The 21,547-nt window shown below is 48.7% G+C and overlaps 1 protein-coding gene and 1 long non-coding RNA gene across 3 annotated transcripts in view; one reads left to right on the top strand and one right to left on the bottom strand.

The window, feature by feature from the left end:
• Nucleotides 1–21,547, top strand: part of LOC140396237 (uncharacterized) — a 77,708-nt gene that overhangs the window by 46,194 nt on the left and 9,967 nt on the right. The window contains exon 2 of the long non-coding RNA XR_011936492.1: nt 12,578–12,714. This is a non-coding gene — a long non-coding RNA (uncharacterized lncRNA). The remainder of the gene's footprint in view (nt 1–12,577; nt 12,715–21,547) is intronic.
• The window catches only part of fbln1 (fibulin 1), a 345,473-nt gene that overhangs the window by 17,486 nt on the left and 306,440 nt on the right, over nt 1–21,547 (bottom strand). For both annotated transcript variants that reach the window (XM_072484570.1, XM_072484568.1), the window contains one exon: nt 15,762–15,893. In XM_072484570.1, the coding sequence (XP_072340671.1) occupies nt 15,762–15,893 (132 nt within the window). The remainder of the gene's footprint in view (nt 1–15,761; nt 15,894–21,547) is intronic.

Here is a 21,547-nt window from a genome sequence, read left to right on the forward strand (position 1 = left end):
TGGTCCCCGTCGGCACTCGCCCAAGGTCTCCAAGGCAAAGGGACTAAATCCCAGGTCCTTGGTTGATCGGGGGAGTGCATATTAGTGCGAGGCTAGCTGTCTCGCTCTATTATGCGGGTTTCCCAGATAGTGATCCCGCCCATAATGGGTATGATTCAGATCGTGATGTATCGTGATATCACATTAGATCTTGCGAGGCGTGGCGAGCTGGGTAGATTCCGGAAGAGGGATCACACAGCATCTACCAGCCACACTCCCTTTCGGGCACAACGCCGGTAGATCGCGCTCCACATCTGCTAACAGGTATAAAATGAAGAAGATACGTGATTCTTTTGATGCATGAATCAATATTTACAGCATGTAGGGTTGTTTGCAATTGAGATTATGGAAGGGGAAATCCATAGTGGATGTTAAAAGGTTAAAAGAAGCTGGGTTGGATTCTCTGTCGGCGGGACCCTCTGCTTTGCCGTAGTGCACTCACTCTCATGGATTTCCCGACAGTGTGGGGTGGCCACAATGGGAATCCCTATTGGTCGGCTGCTGGGAAGGAGGATCCCGCTGCCAGTGGGGACTTGCCGCGCCAGAAAACAAGTCTGGCGGGACGGAGAATCCCGTCCGTTATGTATTTATCACTAATTGGTGTCAGTGGCATAACATGTAAATTCTGATTTTTCGGCCCATCAGTGTTTCCTTTAATGAACATAGAACATACAGTGCAAAAGGAAGCCATTCGGCCCATAGAATCTGCACCAAACCCACTTCAGCCCTCACTTTCACCCTATCCCTGTAACCCAATAACCCCTCCTAACCTTTTTGGACACTAAGGATAATTTAGCAAGGCCAATCCACCTAACCTGCACGTCTTTGGACTGTGGGAGGAAACCGGAGCATCCGGAGGAAACCCACGCAGACACGGGGAGAACGTTCAGACTCCGCTCAGACAGTGAACCAGCGAGGAATCGAACCTGGTACCCTGGCGCTGTGAAGCCACAGTGCTAGCCACTTGTGCTACTGTGCTGCCCCGTCTAATGCTAATATAATGCTAGCAATCTAATGCTAGATTTTAATTGCTAATTGGTAGCACCTTATTCAGACAAGTGAGAAAATAAAAATTTAGTTTAAAATCGAATTATAAAATCACTAAACACTTTCAGACTGAATTCCTAATATTTATACTTACTGAAAATAAACTTAAAGTTAATTTTAACTTTAGTTGAAATTCAGCGTTAACTTTAGTTAGAAAATAGAAATAGGGAAATCCATGTGAAAACAGGTTTTCATTTATAGGTTGTAGATTAGAGTCAATAATAGATATTGAGCGAGTAGGTACTTCAAAGGGTGTACCCTCGAGCCTGAGACAGTATCCCCTATTGCCTACTCACCTCGGCTGAAATTTAAAACTATTTTTTAAGAAAAGCAACTTAAATACTTTTCTGGACAGTTCATTATGAATGCCTACAAAATGATGATGTATGGCCCCAGGGAAAAGACAGCAGCTGTTCGATTGTTTAGTATCTTTGGAGTTCAATTTTCATAGGGGTTCTCCCAATAATTCTAACAAATACAGTACAATTTGGACAGCACAGTGGCACAGTGGTTAGCACTGCTGCCTCACAGCTCCAGAGACCTGGGTTCAATTCCAGCCTCGGATGACTGTCTGTGTGGAGTTTGCACTTTCTCCCTGTATCTGCGTGGGTTTCCTCCGGGTGCTCCGGTTTCTTCCCACAGTCCAAAGATGTGCAGGTTAGGTGGATTAGCCATGATAAATTGTCCCTTAATGTCCAAAAGGATAGGTGCGGTTACTGGGTTCCGGGGATTGGGTGGAGGCGTGGGTTAAGAGGGGTGCTCTTTCCAAGGGCAGGTGTAGACTTGATGGGCTGACTGGCCTCCTTCTGCACTGTAAATTCTATGATTCTACAAATCTTTGAGGAAATAAGTTGTGTACATTTATATGGAATTTCAAAGGGTATGGTCATTTGGACATTCTAAATTCTCCCTCTGTGTACCCAAACAGGCGCCAGAATGTGGCAACTAGGGGCTTTTCACAGTAACTTCATTGCAGTGTTAACATAAGCCTTGTGACAATAAAGATTATTATATTGTAAAATATCACATCGGACACTTGTAGTAAAATTAAAGTACATTGGGGGATCATTTTGAATTTGAGTGATGTTGTAAAGCAAGTGATATTGACTCAGCCACTTGTTATACAACTATCCTGATTTCCATTTCCATTGATTTGAATATCACCCACTTTATGCAATTGCCTAAAATCAATCTTATCACCTCTCTCAATGTCATAAAGGGAATGGAAATATGAACTGAAAGCTTGTTAAAGAAAAGAAAATAAAGAATTGTGGTTAAACAATGATTGTTAAACTGTAGGAATGCAAACATGTCCATGGCCCAGATCTTCTGGTCTCCAGATAGAGATTGGATGTACTCCAGAAGATGTTACTGGACCTCTCGGATTTCCCAACACAAACCCTGTGTGGGAATTGACAGGGAAGTCTGAACTTCCGTTGGGAAAATCCCCTGCTTCCTGGGATCCTCAAAAAAAGTCTCAAACTCTCAGAATCAGAGATGTTTCCGACTTACTCACCAGAGTAGCTACCTTAGAATTGGTAGACGGGCAAAAACCTGGTCAAACTCCTGGGTAGTTAACTGGCACCCCCACTCACACTAACCCCCCCCCATCCTATGACTACCCTCCAAATTGCTGAGAATCCCCCTGACTCCCTCGACTGCTGTCCCTTCCCAACCTGACTAACCCACAACACCCGGCTCCATCCCAACTCGACCTAGCTAGCCCCCAATACAACTACCCTCGACTCTGCATCAACCCAACTGACCTGACTCCCCCTGACTCATCTACCTACTCATCCACTACCCACCTGACACCCTATCCACCTCAGGCACCTGCCATTCTACCCAGATGCCAGCCTACCAATCTTACCTGCATACCACCCTACCCACCTATCACTCTACCCACCCCACCCACCTACCCCCACCAACCTGCCACCTTACCCAGCCTATTCCCTTACATCGGCACCTTACCAACCTAGCTTACACCTTCACTATGGCTTTGGCACAAGACCAGAGCATGTGGGCGAGGTTGGCCGGGCCTCCTTGGCACAGTTCACATCTGTCCTCTACCTCCGGGAAGAACCTGCTCATTCGGGTTCTGGTCAAGAGAGCTCTATGCACCACTTTTAGCTGCATTAGGTGAAGCCTTGCGCATGTGGAGATGGAGTTTACCCTGTGCAGTGTTTCGCTCCAGAGTCCCCATTCTATTTCGAACCTCTCGTCTTCCTCCCACTTTTCCCTTGCGTTGTCCAGTTGGGAGTCGGCCCCCCTTATCAGTTGTCCATACATGTCGATACAGTTCCCTTTTCCTACGATGTCTGTGCCAGCATTTCCTCTACTCGTGACTGTCTTGACGGTCGTGGGTACATCATTTTTCTTTTCGCACAAAGTTTTTGAGTTGCAGGTACTCAAATTCATTGCCCCTGTTAGTTGGAATCTTTCTGTTAGCTTTTCGAGTGTTGTTACCTTGTTGTTGGTGGACAGGTCCCTAACTGTCAGCATTCCCTCCATCCTATCTCCACCTTTTGAAGGAGGCGTCTGCGAGCCCGAACCTGTGATTGTTGCAGATGGGGGCTTTTTTGGACATTTCGGTTAGGCTGAAATGTTGTTGCAGTTGATTCCACATCTGGAGTGTTGCCACCACGGGCAGCATGGTAGCACAGTGGTTAGCACAGATGCTTCACAGCTCCAGGGTCCCAGGTTCGATTCCCGGTTTGGGTCACTGTCTGTGTGGAGTCTGCACGTTCTCCCCGTGTCTGCGTGGGTTTCCTCCGGGTGCTCCGGTTTCTTCCCACAGTCCAAAGGTGTGTAGGTTAGGTGGATTGGCCATGCTAAATTGCCCTTAGTGTCCAAGAAGGTTGGGTGAGGTTACTGGGTTACTGTGATAGAATGATGGTGTGGGCCTGGGTAGGGTGCTCTTTCCAAGGGCTGGTGCAGACCTGATGGGCCGGCTGGCCTCCTTCTGCACTGTAAATTCTATGAAATCTCTATGAAACCATCACTGGGTTGGTTGAATACTTCTTGAGTGGGGATTGGGGTGAATCCTGTTCCGAGCCCAAACCGCTCCAGTACCTCGATGAGGTCCTTCCACTCAACTCTGCATCCAGGGAGACGATCACTTCAGGTGTTCTCTCCCCGGATGGGGTCATGATCACGTTCAGCAGGTGTCTGATGTTCGATGTTAGCTGTCTGCCTTTGACAAAGCCCATCTGGTCTACTGCGACCACTTCTGCTACGCAGTCTTCTAGCCTTTCGGCTAGGATTTTGGCCAGTACTTTTACGTCAATGTTTAGTAACGAGATGGATCTGTAGGAACTGCACTCTGTTGGGTCTTTGTCTTTTTTAGGTATCACCGAGATTGAGGCTTCTGCCAGCATAGGTGGCAGTGTGCCCCTCGCCAGTGAGTCTGTGAACATTTCCCGCAGGTGCGGGGCCAGTGCTGTCGTAAATCTTTTGTAGAAGTCTGCCAGGAAACTTTCCGGTCCCCAGCTCCTTCCCTGCCTGCATGGAGCTAATACACTCCATGATCTCTCCCAGTTCTAGTGGTGCTTCCAGGCCCCGTTTCCTGTCCTCCACCACTACCGGTATGTCCAGTCTATCAAGGAACTGCTTCATTCCTGAGCCGTTGCTGGGACCTCCAAGGTGTCTAGACCCTGGTAGAAGACCTCAAAGGCTTTGTTGATCTTGTCTGGATCTGTTGCTAGTGTGCCTCCGCTATCCCTAATTTGTGCAATCTCCCTTGTGGCTGCCTACCTTCTCAGCTGGTGCGCCAGCAGACGGCTGGCCTTGTCTCTGTTCGTACAGCATCCTCCGTGCCTAGCGGAGTTGGTGCAACATTCTTAACGTGGAGAGCAGGTCAAAGTCCATTTGTAGCTTTTTTTCCCTCTCCGCCAAGAGCTCTACGGTTGGGGCCTCAGAGTATCGCTGGTCCATATCCAGTATGGAGGCAACTAGTTGTTGCCTAGCCGCCCCCTCCTCCCTGTGTCTTTGTGCTTTAAAAGTGATAATTTCCCCCCTGATCACAGCCTCCCAGTACGTGGCGGGTGAGATCTCCCCATTCTGGTTGTTAGTTTTATACTTGTCTATGGCCTGTGATATTTTCTCACTAAAAGCCTTGTCGGCCAGTAGGGCCGTGTCCAACCTCCATGAGAGGTGTTGGGCACTGCCCGTCGCCAACCTCACATCCTTGTAATGTGGAGCGTAGTTGGAGATTACGATCGCGGAGTATTCCCCCTAACCAGCCCTGGAAGCACTGATATCGCAACTACAAAGAAGTTGATCCGGGAATAGATGTTGTGCACTCCTTCTCCCCTGGGTGGGTGAAACGCCATTGGTCCACCGCCCCCATCTGCTCCATAAAAAGGCCAAGCTCTTTTGCCATGTTGGAGGTCTTTCCTGCTTTGGGGCGCGACCTGTCCGTCCGTGGGTCCTGTATACAATGAAAGTCCCTTCCCATGATCAGTTGGTGCGTCGGGAATTTCCACCATGGTCTTCTTTATAAATGTGTCGTCCCAGTTGGGAACGTAACGAGGACTACTGGTGCCTCATCCAGGACACCGCTGACCATGACATACCGTTCCCCCTGGGTCCGTTACTGTCTTTGTCACCGTGAACATCGTCCTCTTATTAATTACAATGGTTACCCCTCTGGCCCTCGTCCCGGAATGGTAGGTCTGTCTCACTCAGCCTTTCCTTACCCGCAGTTGGTCCTTCTCCCTCAGGTGCTTCTCTTGGAGGAAGACTATGTCGGCTTTCATATTCCTCAGGTGGGTGAAGACTCTGGATCTTTTCACTGGGCCGTTAAGTCCCCTGATGTTTCAGGTGACTATCCTAATGGGGGGGTTTGTCCCCCCGGCTCCTGTGGGATTAACCACATTCGCTTGGTGGACGTGCCCCTGCACTCCGGGGTTTCCTTTTATTAGGGGGCCGTCCAACTTGGCCACGGCCACTTTTCTCACCATGAGGTCGGGCCCCTGCACTCCGGGGTTTCCCTTTGTCCAGGGGACATCCAACATGGCCACCAACTGTGAGTTCGCAATGTGGAGAACCCCCTGCACTCCAGGGTCTCCCTTTGCCCAAGGACCCTTCTGGGTGCTTGCTTACAGGGCCATTCTGTTCCAAGCCACCACATGTGACTTGCTATAACCAGTCTACCGTCCTCCAACTGTCTTTGCCTAATTCTTTCTTACGTTCTTACGGTGCCCCCCCCCCCCAATCCTCTTTCCCCACCCCCTCCCGTAGCCAGCTCCCCCTTTCCCCTTGCTTCTTTCTCCACTTGCCTCCCCATCCCTGTTATCTGTCCCCCCCTCTGCCAGGCGCTTTCCAGCATTCCAAATCTTATGCCGCTCCTGTACAGCACGGCCTTTGCTTTGTTGAATTCGGCCCGGCTCTTGGCCATGTCAGCCCCAATGTTCTGGTATATCCGAATTTTATTTCCTTCCCTGCTTCAGTTTTTGGACTGTCTGGCACAGCGCAGGATTCTCTCCCGGTCTTGGTACCGGTGCATTTTCGCAATAATTGCCCTTGGCTGGTCACCGGCTTTGGTTGCAGTGACCAGTGTGCTCTGTCTATCTCTGGTGGGTTGGGGAAGGTCTCCCTTCCCACCAGGTTACTCAGCATTTAGGTCACATAATCTGTGGGGTCCCTACCTTCGATCCTCTCCGGTAGGCCCACGATTCGCAAATTCTGCCTTGACCGGTTCTGTTGGTCTTCGACCTTTCCTTTCAGGCTGTCTTGGGTCGCGACCAGCCTCACCACCTCTTTTTTTCGGGCGACGATCCGGTCGCTTTGTCTGTTGTAGCCTTTTCCGGGTATATGATCGTCGCCTCCTAGGCCTCCAGTCACTTTTTGACTTTGTCCAGGGCCAGTTGCATGTGTGTCAGAGCTTCGGCTACCACTGCCTGAATGTTTGTCTCGTCTCTGTGCTCCCTCAATGCTCTTGAGAGGAACATCCTCGAGCCATCCTCTGGTAAGGGACGGCTTGTGCACGGCTGGTCAGGCCCTCTCTCTCCGGTGAAGTTCGGGTTTTGTCGCTTTTGTAAGGGCCACGAAGAATCCAGCACGAGTTTTAAGGATACAAAATAATAACGTTTATTTACTATAACAATATATACATAACAGTAGCAGTAACTTCCCTTGCTACCTTCTCCTTCCTGCTGGTTCCTGAACTGGCCAGCTTATTTATACTAGGAGTTTCTCCGGCCCCCTCATTGGGGAAGTTCATACTCCCATAGGATTGTGGGATAGTTATTAGTCCCCAGCCAATCGTAAGTAGGCAGGTTATAACAGTCGCCTCGTGCGCCTGTCGGCTCGTCTGTCCGTTGCTGATCCAGACTCTTCCCACTTCTGGTTTCTGCTTGACTCTTGGATTGGCTTTTGCTTGACAAGGACGGGCCCATTAATGATATGCCGACAGCGTTTACATGCTGCGTAGAATGCATTCACACTGCTGTCAAAACATCGATACATGGCATTCAGTTGGGTGGCCGGCGCCGGCCTCAATTTTCGGCTTATAAACAATTCTCCACCCAATCGTGTTTCCCGACTCCGCAAATCAGCCCCCCACACCGCAAATCAGCCCCCCACACAACAAAATAGCCCCCAACCCCTGATTTTCTGGGTGCCCCCCCCATCAACACAGGGCGGAGAATCCAAGCCAATATGTCCAGTTTTGCGTGCCTTACTTTAGAAAATATGTCAAGACCATGGAATGGGTAAGGAAGAAATTCATCAAGATGATACCTGGTAATGCTCTCGTAATCATTGAAGTAGAGAAACTAGGGCTATTAAGTTAAGAGAAAGTTTAATTTATGTGTTCAAAATTATGAGCGGCTTTGATTTTCTTTAACATTTCCAATTAAGGGGCAATTTAGCGTGGCCAATCCACCTGTCCTGTACATCTTTGGGCTGTGGGGGTGAGACCCATGAAGGCACGGGGAGAATGTGCAACTCCACAAGTACAGTGACCCGGGGCCGGGATCTAACCCGGGTCCTCGGTGCCATGAGATAGCAGTTCTAGCCACTGCACCACTGTGCTTGAGAAGCTTTGATAATGTCAAACACATAACAAGAGGTCATAAGCATACAATCACCACCAAGCCGGCATAGGGTGAGGTTAGGATTGTTAAAAAAGTGAATCTGGGCACCGTAATCCATTGCAGCTTTTCAAAGGAAATTTATATACTTTTAAAATAATACTGGGAAAGGACATGAAGAACTTGTGGAGAACAGCTTGTGGCAAAGTGCTTCAGAAAACCAGCTTTGACACAATGGATGAATAATCTCCTTCTATGCTGTCAAATTCTATGATTCGGTAGAAAATCAACTAAATGTACACAGTTGTTAAAAACTAACCTGCCTGACTCCAAGGCATATCATCACGTGTGATATACAAAGAATTATGTGTCTTGAGCAGGTGATTTAAAGTTTCAAAATACTGAGATCAAAAGCATTGAAAGTTGAAACCTAAATGGTTTAGCACATTAAAAGAAACTGAATGCACATCACAAAATGAAGAGGCAGTGCCACCTGCTGATATATCATACACACCACTGAATAGATTCTGCTTTCCCTCTACATTTCCCCTATTCCGAAATCCATTTTCAACAACACTAATCCAACCAAAGCACGTTTGCTGGTCTTCATTTTAGGTTTCAAAGAACAATGCTTAAATGCAAGCCAGACATAAGATTAGGAACTCTCACAACTCTGTGATAGGGGTATGTTCCTCATAGAATCATAGAATTTACAGTGCAGAAGGAGGCCATTCGGCCCATCAAGTCTGCACCAGCCCTTGGAAAGAGCACCCTACTTAATCCCACACCTCCACCCTATCCCCGTAACTCAATAACCTTTTTGGACACTAAGGGCAATTTAGCATGCTAACCACTGTGCTACGGTGCCACCCATCTGATAGTTAATGTACAGTATATGCTCCATTTGCAATATGCTATGTGTCCCATTTATAATTGGGGCGCCTTCTTAAATTAATTCACTAGATGTGGGAGTCACTGGCGAGGCCATTTATTGCCCATCTCCAACTGCCTTTGAAAATGAGTGATGAGCTGCCTTCTTAAACTGCTGCAATCTATGTGTTGTCGGTACGCTCGCAGCGCTGTTAAGAAAGGAGTTCCAGGTTTTTGACCCAGCAACAGAGAAGCAAGAAAGATATCTAAGTCAGGGTAGTAGTCACGAGTTTTGGAGGTGATGCTGAAGGATTCTTGGTGTGTTTTGCACTGTATGCTGGTCGTGGTGGGAATGATTGTTTAAGGTGTTAGATGGGGTGCCAATCAGGTGACTCCTATGCCTACAAAGGTGTCTACGTTTCTTGAGTGTTGTTGGAGGTGGCAAGTGGAGAGTATTACATCAAACTCCATACTTGTGCTTGCATATGGTGGACAGGCTTTGGTGAGTCAGGAGGTGAGCTACTCATCACACAATACACAGCCTCAGACCCTGTTTTATAATCACAGGTCCAATTGGTAGGTCCATAGAACATATAGAACATAGAACAATACAGCGCAGTACAGGCCCTTTGGCCCACGATGTTGCACCGAAACAAAAGCCATCAAACCTACACTATGCCATTATCATCCATATGTTTATCCAATAAACTTTTAAATGCCCTCAATGTTGGCGAGTTCACTACTGTAGCAGGTAGGGCATTCCACGGCCTCACTACTCTTTGCGTAAAGAACCTACCTCTGACCTCTGTCCTATATCTATTACCCCTCAGTTTAAAGTTATGTCCCCTCGTGCCAGCCATATCCATCCGCGGGAGAAGGCTCTCACTGTCCACCCTATCCAACCCCCTGATCATTTTGTATGCCTCTATTAAGTCTCCTCTTAACCTTCTTCTCTCCAACGAAAACAACCTCAAGTCCATCAGCCTTTCCTCATAAGATTTTCCCTCCATACCAGGCAACATCCTGGTAAATCTCCTCTGCACCTGCTCCAAAGCCTCCACGTCCTTCCTATAATGCGGTGACCAGAACTGTACGCAATACTCCAAATGCGGCCGTACCAGAGTTCTGTACAGCTGTAATATGACCTCCCGACTCCGGAACTCAATCCCTCTACCAATAAAGGCCAACACTCCATAGGCCTTCTTCACAACCCTATCAACCTGGGTGGCAACTTTCAGGGATCTATGTACATGGACACCTAGATCCCTCTGCTCATCCACACTTTCAAGAACTTTACCATTAGCTCCACTTAGGTTTCAGGTCAACGGTGATCTGCACGATGTTGATAGTGGGGCACTCGACAATTGAATGCCATGGTGAGATAGTTAGACTCTCTCTTGTTGAAGGTAATAATAATAATCGCTTATTGTCACAAGTAGGCTTCAATGAAGTTACTGTGAAAAGCCCCTCGTCGCCACATTCTGGCGCCTGTTTGGGGAGGCTGGTACGGGAATTGAACCCGCGTTGCTGGCATTGTTCTGCATTACAAACCAGCTGTTTAGCCCACTGTGCTAAACCAACCCCTCATCACCTGACACTTGTGTGGCACAAATGTTACTTGCCATTTATCAGCCCAAGCCTAAACTTTGTGAAATCCTGCATGCGTGAGTGCACAAACTGCTTCATTTGGTGGCAGCATTCCGTCTCCGAAGACACTGGTTTGCATCATGGTGGTCAACTCTCCGTTAAGCATTGCCACATGTAACTGAAGAACCCCAAACTGATATGGTCCGCTTTGCTGCATGGATTACTGGCCTCTCTTTTCTCTGGGTTCACTTCTCAGCCAGCCGAGTTGTTCTGTTTGTCTCTTCCAATGCTTTTGCAGAGATCTCTGCTATCAGAACATGTCTCCCAGTTGTAATTGTCCGCCTTCTTCATATCTCACTTCCAGGTCCGCTTGTGACAACGGTATGGATGTCCAGGAAGTTGCCATTTAGTTTATATATTATTTATTTATTTGTTTAAAAAGGCCACTGTTATTTATACTATTTTGCTGTTGTAAAAAGAAAAACCTTTGTATTGTTTTGTTTGGCCAAAAAATCTGAATAAAATATATTTTTAAAAAATAAATAAAGCATTTGTTAGGCCACAGTTAGAGTACTGCATGCAGTTCTGGTTGCCATACTATAGGAAAGATGTGATTGCACTAGAAAAGGTGCAGAGGAAATTCAACAGGATGTTGCCTGGACTGGAGTGTTTCAGCTATGAAGAAAGGCTGGATAGGCTGAGGTTGTTTTCCTTAGAGCAAAGAAGGCTGAGGGGGGTCCTCATCGCAATGTACAAATTTATGAGGGATAAAGATAGGGTAGATAGGAAGAAACTTTTATAGTTTTCCACCAAAATAGGAATAGGTATCGCAAGAAAATTTGAGGAATTATTTCACCAAATTGACACCAATTTTGGATTATATTTAATAGTAAGACTGTGATAAATACAAGAAAACATGAATAAACTTGTAGGATGAGTGTGTAAATGGCAAATTAATTTTAATGCAGTTAAGTGTGAGGTGGTGCACTTCGGTAGAATGTTGCACATTCCTTGGAAAATAAAAGTGGACGACGAGAGAAGGGAGCAAGTGATGAATCATTAAAAGTACCAAGACCATAAAAATGCAAATAAATTATTTGCAATAATTTCTAGACAAATAGAATTCAAAAGCAGGAACGCTTTGCTAAACGTATATATAATCTTGGTTAGGCCATATTTAAAGTTTTGTGCACAGTTCTGATCTCAATATTAAAAATAGAAGTAGAGGCAATGGACAATATTCACAAGGATGATACCAGAACTGAGTGACTATATCAGGAAAGACTGAACAAAGTGAGGCTCTTTTCTTGAGAAAAGAGGAAGCTGAGGATATCTCGTGGAAAGGGTTAATTTATGAAGGGGTTTGATAGGTAGATTTAGAGAAATACTGGCAGAGATCAGTTGGGCCAAATGACCTGTTCTTTAGTCTATAACATGGGTGAGGGTCATGACTGTTATTTATTACTGTTCATGATTGTAACACTTTGTATTCTCATTTGTATCATTTGAAATACTTTGAAGAACTGTCACAGTGACCTGAGTTTCTTCAAACAACAACATTTGATGTGTTTAATAAATTAATATACGTTTAATTAATTCTGTTTGGGGGCATGTTACATTTAAAGTGTGTATTCAATTTTTCTTGTTCACCTGAGGAGGAACTGAAGAATTTTGGACTTTTCAATATGAACATTTAATACCTGTGTTTAAGACTAAATGAAAGGGTTTATGCTCAGATTACTTGGTAATGTTAAGTAATGGGTTAAGAGACATTCCAATTAGTTGACCCTGATATGTAAAGAGGCTTCAGATGGCCTTTGTGTCAGGTGATGCGAAGGTAGAGTTTTGTGCAGAGTCTGCTAAAGTGAAATAAAGGTGTTTATGAGAAGGAGAACGTTTGACTCTTTATCCAACAGCAGTTAAACGTCTAACAGGTAAAAAGGATAAAACTTTAGCTTGATCAAAATCAGAATGTGTAATTTTCTTTGCTTGTTCTCCAGGTTTTTTGGAGAGAGGAAATATGTGGCAGCAAGACTGAATGGAGCCCTGGTAAGCTACGAGAAAGACTTGCAAATAGGACTTGAGGAACTCATAATCCTGACAAATGTAGAGATACGAAGCAAAATCTGAGGAGCAGGTAAGATACTCTTAATGTTAAAACTGAAAATAACCCAAATTACATATGCTCAGAGCAAACTTGAAGGAAAGCATAAATAGCCGATTCTGCAAGAATTTTCAGGATAACTATGCACGGCACAGGAACCAGACATCCTAGGAAAGTAAAAGTTTATTCTCCAAAAGAACTTAGTCAATTCTTTGGTCTTGGGCTGAACTTGTTAGAAAGATTGGATAAGAAAATACTGTGTTTCTTTACAGTAAAAACTGGCATCTGTATATCACAAAGTAAATAACTAGTATCTCAATTGAATCATAGAAGTCATAGAATTCCTACAGTACAGAAGGAGGCCATTCAGCCCACCGAATCTGCAATGGCCCTCTGAAAGAGAGGCCCACCCAAGCCCCCTCCCCCACCCCATCTCCATAACCCCACCTGACCTCCATATCTTTGGACACTGAAGGTCGATTTATCATGGCCAATCCACCTAACTTGCACATCTTTGGACTGTGGGAGGAAACCGGAGCACCTGGAGGAATCCCAAACAGACGTGGGGAGAATGTGCAAACTCCATACAGACAGTCACCCAAGGCCAGAACTGAACCCGGGTCTCTGGCACTGTGAGGCTGTAGTGCTAACCGCTGTGCAACCGCGTTGTCCCGATCATGGGGCGTCATTCTCCGGCGGCGGGAGTCTCCGTTTTGCCAGCGCCCGGGAGTTTCCCGACGGCGTGGGGCTGCCCCACAATGGGAAACCCCATTGACCGGCCGGTGTTACGGAGACTCCCGCCGGCCGGTCGGGGCAGAAATGTGGCGGGGCGGGTAGGAGAATTTTGCCCATGATCTTTCTTATTCTGAACAAGAGAGAGGAGAATTCCTATATTGTTGTTTCATCCTAATCCCTTAATTTGCATTGCTGCACTGAAAATTGTACAGACACATCTTTTTTCAGCAGAAAAAGGTTAAAAAGTCCAATGAAGCACAATATTGACCCAGATAAAACAGTAGCATTTGTTATTCTGCCGTAACTTTGGCAGACGCCCCAAAAATGGTGATTGCACTTTTAATCCAGAGTTTTCATAACAATTTTCCCAAGGTACAGCAGACAAGCAGGAGAACCCCACAGAAACTCACTCCTTGATATTTACAACTCACACATTCTTCAACAATGTACACAATCACCTTCTTACAGTGTTAACTTTCTTCTTTGACCAACATAATAACGTTTAGAATGCATGTGTTCTATTTACTTGAGATTGCATATTATTTATAATGTAAATGATGTCCGCGATCCATCACACACAATACTCTGTTTTGATTACATTTTGGGCTGAGTTCTCTGTCAGCAGGGCACTGGTCTCATTCCGATGCTCCGATACCCCACTGACATCGGGATTGAGCTTCATGCCCCGAATCAGCGGGAGGATGAAAATGGGTCATTAAGGCACTGTAGCGCACAATGACTTACAAGAGACAAATAGAGATGAAGTCGATGAGGCTTTATTAAGCGTGACTTGTTCCCCGCAGTTCAGCAACAGACTGGAGCTGCGGGGAGAACTCCTGGTTCTTATACTCCGCCTTCAGGGCGGAGCTAGAGATCAACAGCCAACCAGGACCCGGGATCTGTCAGCCAATGGCATCACGGCTTCACAGTCCCACATGACCCCTAATGCATACTACCACAGGCACATTAACGGGTCGGTCATGATTCTCTGGTCCTCCCATCCCGGGCACCACTGTCACTTTATTTGTAATGCTCATTGCCAAGTTAAATGCTTGTGGGCTGAGAATTTCAATGTGTTTTTTATGATTGCCTTCCGTAACTCTGGCATAAGATTGTAGAACCATCACAGAATTAACATGAAGAGATATTTTTCATAATTTCATTAGGGTTTTCACCTACCTTCTGAAAAGTTACCAAATTCACGGAGGAAATTCCAGACAATGATGTTTAAACTGCCGACAGTCTTCTAATTGCAATGCATCCAACTTGCTTACAATGCTTACAATATACATAATAATTTACAATAGGCATGTTGCCAAAACTGGGAATGCACAACCATTCACTTGTTTGCGCCACCATTTTTCCGCACCACTACCTTTACCACTGCAGGTATTTTGGCAGCAGTAAGAGCAATAGTGTCAAAGGATTTGATTTAGGAGCTCGATCTGCAGCACTATTTGAATAATAAGGTAAATATTAAAATGTTTAGCTCGAAATAAATAAATTATATTATTTATACCAGAACAGTTTGGAGTATCTTCAACTTAATAGTTGAACAATGAACAAATCAATAATTGTTCCTGAGCTGCCAGCAGTAAATCACTTCTTCCAAATCCCCCTCCATGGCCACAGTGAATCAGGCTGAATTGACAATGCAACTTGAGTGTCACCTTGTTGCATAAAGTACTTTAATGTAAATTTAATTTCCAGGTGGGAAGCCAATATCCTTTTCTACCTTGGAGCCTCCATGGAAAGCCTCAGTTGATGTTAAAGGAAGGGTCTCATTTCCTTTCCAGCAGCTATCTGCCTTAATTCACAATAGAGATGGAAAGATAGCTGACCACATCCGGCAGGTCACAATTGTGGGGCTTAGGAGCATCAAAAGGGAGAAATGTTGTGGGTGAGAAGCAGCTGCAATTCAGGCCAGCAGCAGCACAGCCTTTCTGTGGGGTCTAGAAGAATACTCCAGCTCGTTCTGACCTCATGATGAAAATTTTTCGACTCATCGTTGGAGGGCCTCCTATTCTTTCCCATCATGTTTTATGAGATTGTGTGCCCTCCATGGACACTTGGTTCAGCACACCATTAAAATGTCATTGGGTACCATGGATAATGTAGGATTTTGATGAGCATATATTAATGAGGTTCCCACTCAAATACCGAACAAACGGACCCAGTTAAGAGGCTGGTATGCAAGATTCAAGCAGGAGGGGAGGTATAGGGCTTCACACAGCATTATTGTCAGCTTGGTTGGGTTAAAATTCCTTATTTTGTCTCAAATAGCAACATTCCTCCTGTTGAACTCAATGCAAACTAAAAGGGAAAAATATTGCAACATTGCTTACCGATTGTAATGGTGTTTTCATATCGTTTGGTAACATCGAAGGAGTTACGTGTGTTTCCTTCAGTGATGCGGAACACAATCTCTGGCTGGACACTGGGAAAAGCTGGAGATGCTGCTCGGAGGAATATGATTTCTGCGAAACGGAAAGATCAGGTCAATTACTTTCCTCTGTGACCCCTGCAAATATCAGGGTTAGTTTCATGCGACACAGTCACATGTTCTTTGCCTGTACCCTGTTGCCATGCCGCCTGATTGACATAAAAAGAGTGAATTAAAGACAAGCATGGCTTTAAGAACGAGCAGTCACAATACCCGAATATCTGAAATTACACTGCATCGCCAACAGGCTTCATTCCACTGTAAGCAAACTTGGACAAGAATTTTTGTACAATAAAATCTTCTCGGCTTGAAATCTCATTGGATCAAATGATGCCTTAATTAAACACTCTCGGCCGGATTGTCCATTCCTGAGACTACGTGTTGCCATCAGGTCAGGATTAGAGGAGTTCTACGACAACAAGACTGGTGTCGCACCTGGACCGATTCAACGACTGTTAAAGGCTAGCACCGGCTTCACATAGAACACAATCGATTCCAATGGGAAATGGTGCTGGATTTGCTGGGTCCGGGATTGACACTCAGGAGGGTGACAAACTTATATGCACTTTACTCCCCACACACACCATCCCAGCCAACAAGATGGTAGTAAGACGCGTGGCCCTGAGATTCACCGTCATGGAACTGGAGCCCCTGCTGGACACCATGAAGGAGAGGCCTGTGACCCTGTACCCCAGGGTGGGAAGGAGGCTGCCAGCTGCTGCTGTTTGCTGGGCCTGGGCACAGGTGACAGCGATGGTCAGCGCCGTGTGGATCACCGTTCCGACCGACCAGCAGTGCCGGAAAAAAACTGCAGGACCTCCTCGGGGCAGCCAGGGTAAGTAGACAGCACTGTGCCCCTGGCACCAATCCCCGACCCACAAACCTGCCCCCCCACAACCGGAAGGTGGTCGGATCCCCACCCTGCTCCACATGCCGGCAGGAATACCGGCTGCCATGGCCGGGTGCCCTGACCACTGAAGCCACCAGCCACCCACCTGCTGCGTCGGGCCGTCTAACACTGGGCCCCCAGGAGAAGTCCACGCACAATTATGAGGAGCGGGAGAAGACTGGAGGGGGCCTTCCTGACCTGCGGCCCCTCACCACAGCAGAGCAGAGGCGGAGGTCAGAGTGAGGCCCCGCTAAGTTGCGGTTCCCCGTGTCACATGTCACCCCGCGACCACCACCACCCCGACACACATACCATCCCCACCAACAGACCCAAACCACCCCCACACCAACCACCACCCCCATACCCACACTAACCTTACACCCACGCTCCACCACTGCCATCACACCTACACCCCCTTCCCCCTCTTCAACACCCCCCCCCCCCCCCCTGGTCCCCCCACAGACATCCACCACCCCCATGGCCGCGATGCAATCATGCGAGCTGCTAGTGATGGGGTGGGCCCTTCTAGTGTCCCCCGACCCTAGCCACAACCTCCACCCCCTCCACCCCACCCCCGCTGTGTGTCGACCAGCGATGAGGACGACACTGACATGGACAGGAGACATTGACCTGCATCCCGAGACACCCTGGAGCTCAGAGTCCAGGTCTGGCATTGACTTTCCGTCACAGCTGTCCCCAACACCCTCCATCATCCCAGAGACACTCATCTCAGCTGGTGAAGAGGCTGTGGGGAACTATCTGGTGTGCAGCACACACATGCTGCGGTACAGCAAGTGGAGATAGGAACTCCCAAGGGGCGGACATTCGGAGAGTGGGCCGATCATAGGGACCAGCTGCCATCCAGATAGGTTTCAGGCTTCTGGAACGAAAGGTCCCATCAATTGTGGAGATGCAGTCCAGAGCTAGGGACTGCATGAGGGGTTGTCGGCGAGCATCTAGCACTTGCAGGGGCAGTTGGTGGAGTCCTACCGCATGCAGAAGCAGGAGGTGGTGCCAACCATGCATGTCACCTAGGCCAACACCGCACGGGTGGCGTCCACAGTGGAGGCTTTAGGGGCGAGGGTTTCAGCCATGGGTGAGGATATCCAAGCTTGGGGCAATCTGTGCAGATGGTGGCCGAGTCCCAGGATAGGGGTGCCCTCTCATAGGCAGCTATGTGTCAGAGCCACCTGGACATTGCAGCAGTGCCCCTGAGCATGGCCCAGTCACAGTGCTCCTGAGGATAGCCTAGACACATTGGGCCATGGCTGAGAGCCATGGGCTGTTGATAGAACAGGGTGGCACCACGCCACCAGGACACCCAAGCAGCAGCTGGGCCCATCCAGGCCCAGTCGGCCCAGAGGAAGGCTGCTAAAGTGGACCAAGGTCACAGGGCGGAATCACAGCAGGCCGCCTCCACTCCTGATATACCATCTTCAAATCCACCTTGTGATAGTTTTCGTGCCCGTAAAGCCAGAAACGTAGACACCAGTTGCGTTGACATGTGTGCAGGGATATTATAATATTAGGGACTAGGGCACAAACCTGTGTATGTTTGTTCACATTAAACACCTGTGCACAACGTTACAACCTGCCTTGGAGCTCTGTCAGAAGGCTGTGATGGGCGAGCTGGTCTGGGCTGGCCGCAGAGGGGGTGCGGGCGGAGGAGGTGCTGGGCAGACATTGGGGGTAACCTTGGCCCAGGGACCGCGATTCAGCCAGCACTCACCGTTCCAGTGTCCCCCACCCCGCCATCCCCAACTCCTTCATCCAGGGATTCGATGGGACTGTGTGATGGAATGGCTAGATACTGCGACAGGAGTCAGGCGTTGTCAAACAATGCGGAGGACCAGAGCTCATCACAGAGCTCGTTGTCATCATCTTCCATCCCATGGGGCAGACCCACTGTTACTGCCAACACAGGGCCTGCAGCCCATAGTGAGGGGCGGGTAGCAGGCGGGGGGATGGCCGGGGATTCAGGTGCGGTATCCGTGCCCCTGCCCAGTCCCGGTGAACCTGGAGGCGATTAGAGCGTCCCGTGCACGTTGGCCTTGCCCGGACTCCATGTCCTGCCCATCCTCGCTCTCCATCGCAACCTCCTCATCGGACGAGGGCTAGCAATCATCCTCCTCCTCCAGCACATCACTCCTCTGCTGCCTGATGTTGTGGAGGATGCACCAGGCCACCATGATATACTGAAGGGCCTCTCCAGAGCATTCCAGGCACCTGAACCACATCTTCAGGATGCCAAAGCACCGCTCGATCACGCCCCCGTCGCTGCATGGGCATCGTTGTTGGGGATCTCCGCATCGGTCTGTGGCCCCCCCGGATAGACATCATCAACCACAACCGCAGGGGGTAACCCTTGTCACCCAGGAGCCAGACACAGCCAGGGGTGCACCTTGACGAGGCCAGGAACTGACAGGTGTGCCAGGATAAAGGCATTGTGCACCTTGCCCGGGCACCGGGCGCAGACAGGCGCGATGTGCAGCTCATGGTCACACACCATACACCATCGAGTGCAACCCATTTCGGTTTGTGAAGATCGGCCTGTCATCTGCAGGTGCCCATAGGGTGACATGCATCCCAATCACCTCATGGACCTGGGCATCTCGGCTATGGTGGCAAACCCCGCTGCCCGGACATCCTGGTGGGCTCAGTCCATATTGAAATGGATGTATTGTGCCGATTGGGCATATAGGGCCTCCATGACGGTGCAAATGCGCCGATGCACTGAGCTCTGTGCGATCAAGGACAGTTCCCCACTCGGTGCCTGGAATGACCCCGTGTCGTAGGTGTTCAGTGCTCACCGTCACCTTGACAGCCACCGGGAGCAGGTGTCATCCTCCATTCTTCCACGGTGCTCGGCGCATCGTGATCGAACAGCACTGTCCCCTCCCCCTGCTCAGCCAGAGACTTCGACGGCATGCCGGGCCCGGCAGGTCCTCGAATAACAAGTGCACACAAGGCTTCATGCAGCACCTCCTTTACACCTCCTCCTCGGGCTGTTGCGTGGCTGGCTCTCCACCCAGGCCAGCCCCTGTTCCTGTGGGGCATGCTCCGCTGCTGTATGGTCGTCCTCCTCAAGCAATTCCAGCTCGTTCAGCCTCAGTGCATCTACCAGGGCTGCGGCGACTAGAAGGAAGGCCACCATTCCTGGCTCTATTCAAATGTCCATTGTCTGCAGAGGTGAAAGGCCGACATGTTAGCATGGTTCGTAATCCCATGCCCACCTAGGTTCACCGGGCTACACACTGGCCCTGGATGGCACTGCGGACCCTGTCCCCGCTTGTCTTCAGCCACCCCCGAATCCCTGCAGCCTTGCCCCGTCAGTGCCCAGCCATCCCTGCTGCCAGGCGTACCATCGGCTTGCATTGCCCTTGTCAACAGTATGCTCTATGACCCTTGTCCAGAGCCCCCTGTAGGGGCTAATCTGGGCGTTGCCCTTGGGTGGGCCGCATGATGCACCGCCTGCAGGAAGCAGCTGGTTGGGGGGGTGGCATAGCAGAGGGTGGGGTGCAGGGGTGTGGGCTGGGGTGGGGGTGTGGTGGGGTTGGGAGAGTGGGAGCTAGAGTGCGGGGTGGGTATTGGGGGCATCCATTCAGCCGGTATCACCCTGCAAAACCAGGAACCAAGGTGGGTGGTCAGCAAGATGGCTGCCTTGCAGGCTATGGCAATGGTCGTCCGTGCCTGGACACTGCCCCAGTCCCGTGGTGAGCCAGCTAGCCCCACAGCCCATCCACCCCCCCCCCCCCCCCCCCCCCATCCCAGCCAGCGTCAGGACCGGCAGCCCATGGTCGCGCCTCTGCATATCCTACTTCCTTACTCTCCCTCATCAGCCACGGCGCCTGTTTCCCGATTTTTAAAAGCACAAATGAAATTTGCCGTCGGGAATTAACCCTGGTGAAGGCGGAGCATCGCGGAGGCCCGGAGAATGCCGGGCCAGGCCCGCTGATGATATGCAAACGGCATTTACTCTATGTGCAGAGTCAAACGCATTGACGCCGCTGTCAAGGCACCAAAGAATTGCGATTTGGCAGGAACCCGGCGCTCGCCACGGTTTCGGTATCAAAACCAACTCTCCGCCCAATCGTCTTTCCCGATTTCGGCATCGTCTGACAGAAAATCCAACCTCTCAGTATTACATTCTTAACTATTTTGAAAGATATCTATTTATGTTTCCTCTTTTATCGAACAGCCTTATCCTGGTCTCCGCTGTTTCTGCTCTTAGAGCTGGTGCAGGGTGAATTTCATTTGATTGATTGACTGATGATTGATTGATTTATGTCACATGTACCGAAGTACAGTGAAAAGGGAGCGTACACCGTAAACAAAAAGAATAATCAACAAAGTACATTGACAAATAAGTCATCGGTTACAGTGTGGAACAAGGGCCAAACAAAGCAAATACATGAGCAAGAGCAGCATAAGGCATCGTGAATAGTATCTTAAAGGGAACAGGTCAGTTGAGGAGTCTAGTAGCTCTGGGGAAGAAACTGTTCCTATGTCTGGATGTGCGGGTCTTCAGACTTCTGCATCTTCTGCCTGATGGAAGGGTCTGGAAGAGGGCAAAGCCTGGGTGTGAGGGGTCTCTGACATTGCTGTCTGGAGAGAGAGCGGGTAAATGGAGTTGAAATCAGCCATGATTGAATGGTGGAGTGGACTCGATGGGCCGAATGGCCTTACTTCCGCTCCTATGTCTTATGGTCTTATGGCCTTCCCGAGGCAGTGGGAGGTGTAGACAGAATCAGTGTGAGGGTGGCAAGCTTGTGTGATGCGTTGGGCTGAGTTCACCACAC

Source organism: Scyliorhinus torazame, chromosome 19 (assembly GCF_047496885.1).
Source record: "Scyliorhinus torazame isolate Kashiwa2021f chromosome 19, sScyTor2.1, whole genome shotgun sequence".
NCBI lineage: Eukaryota > Metazoa > Chordata > Chondrichthyes > Carcharhiniformes > Scyliorhinidae > Scyliorhinus > Scyliorhinus torazame.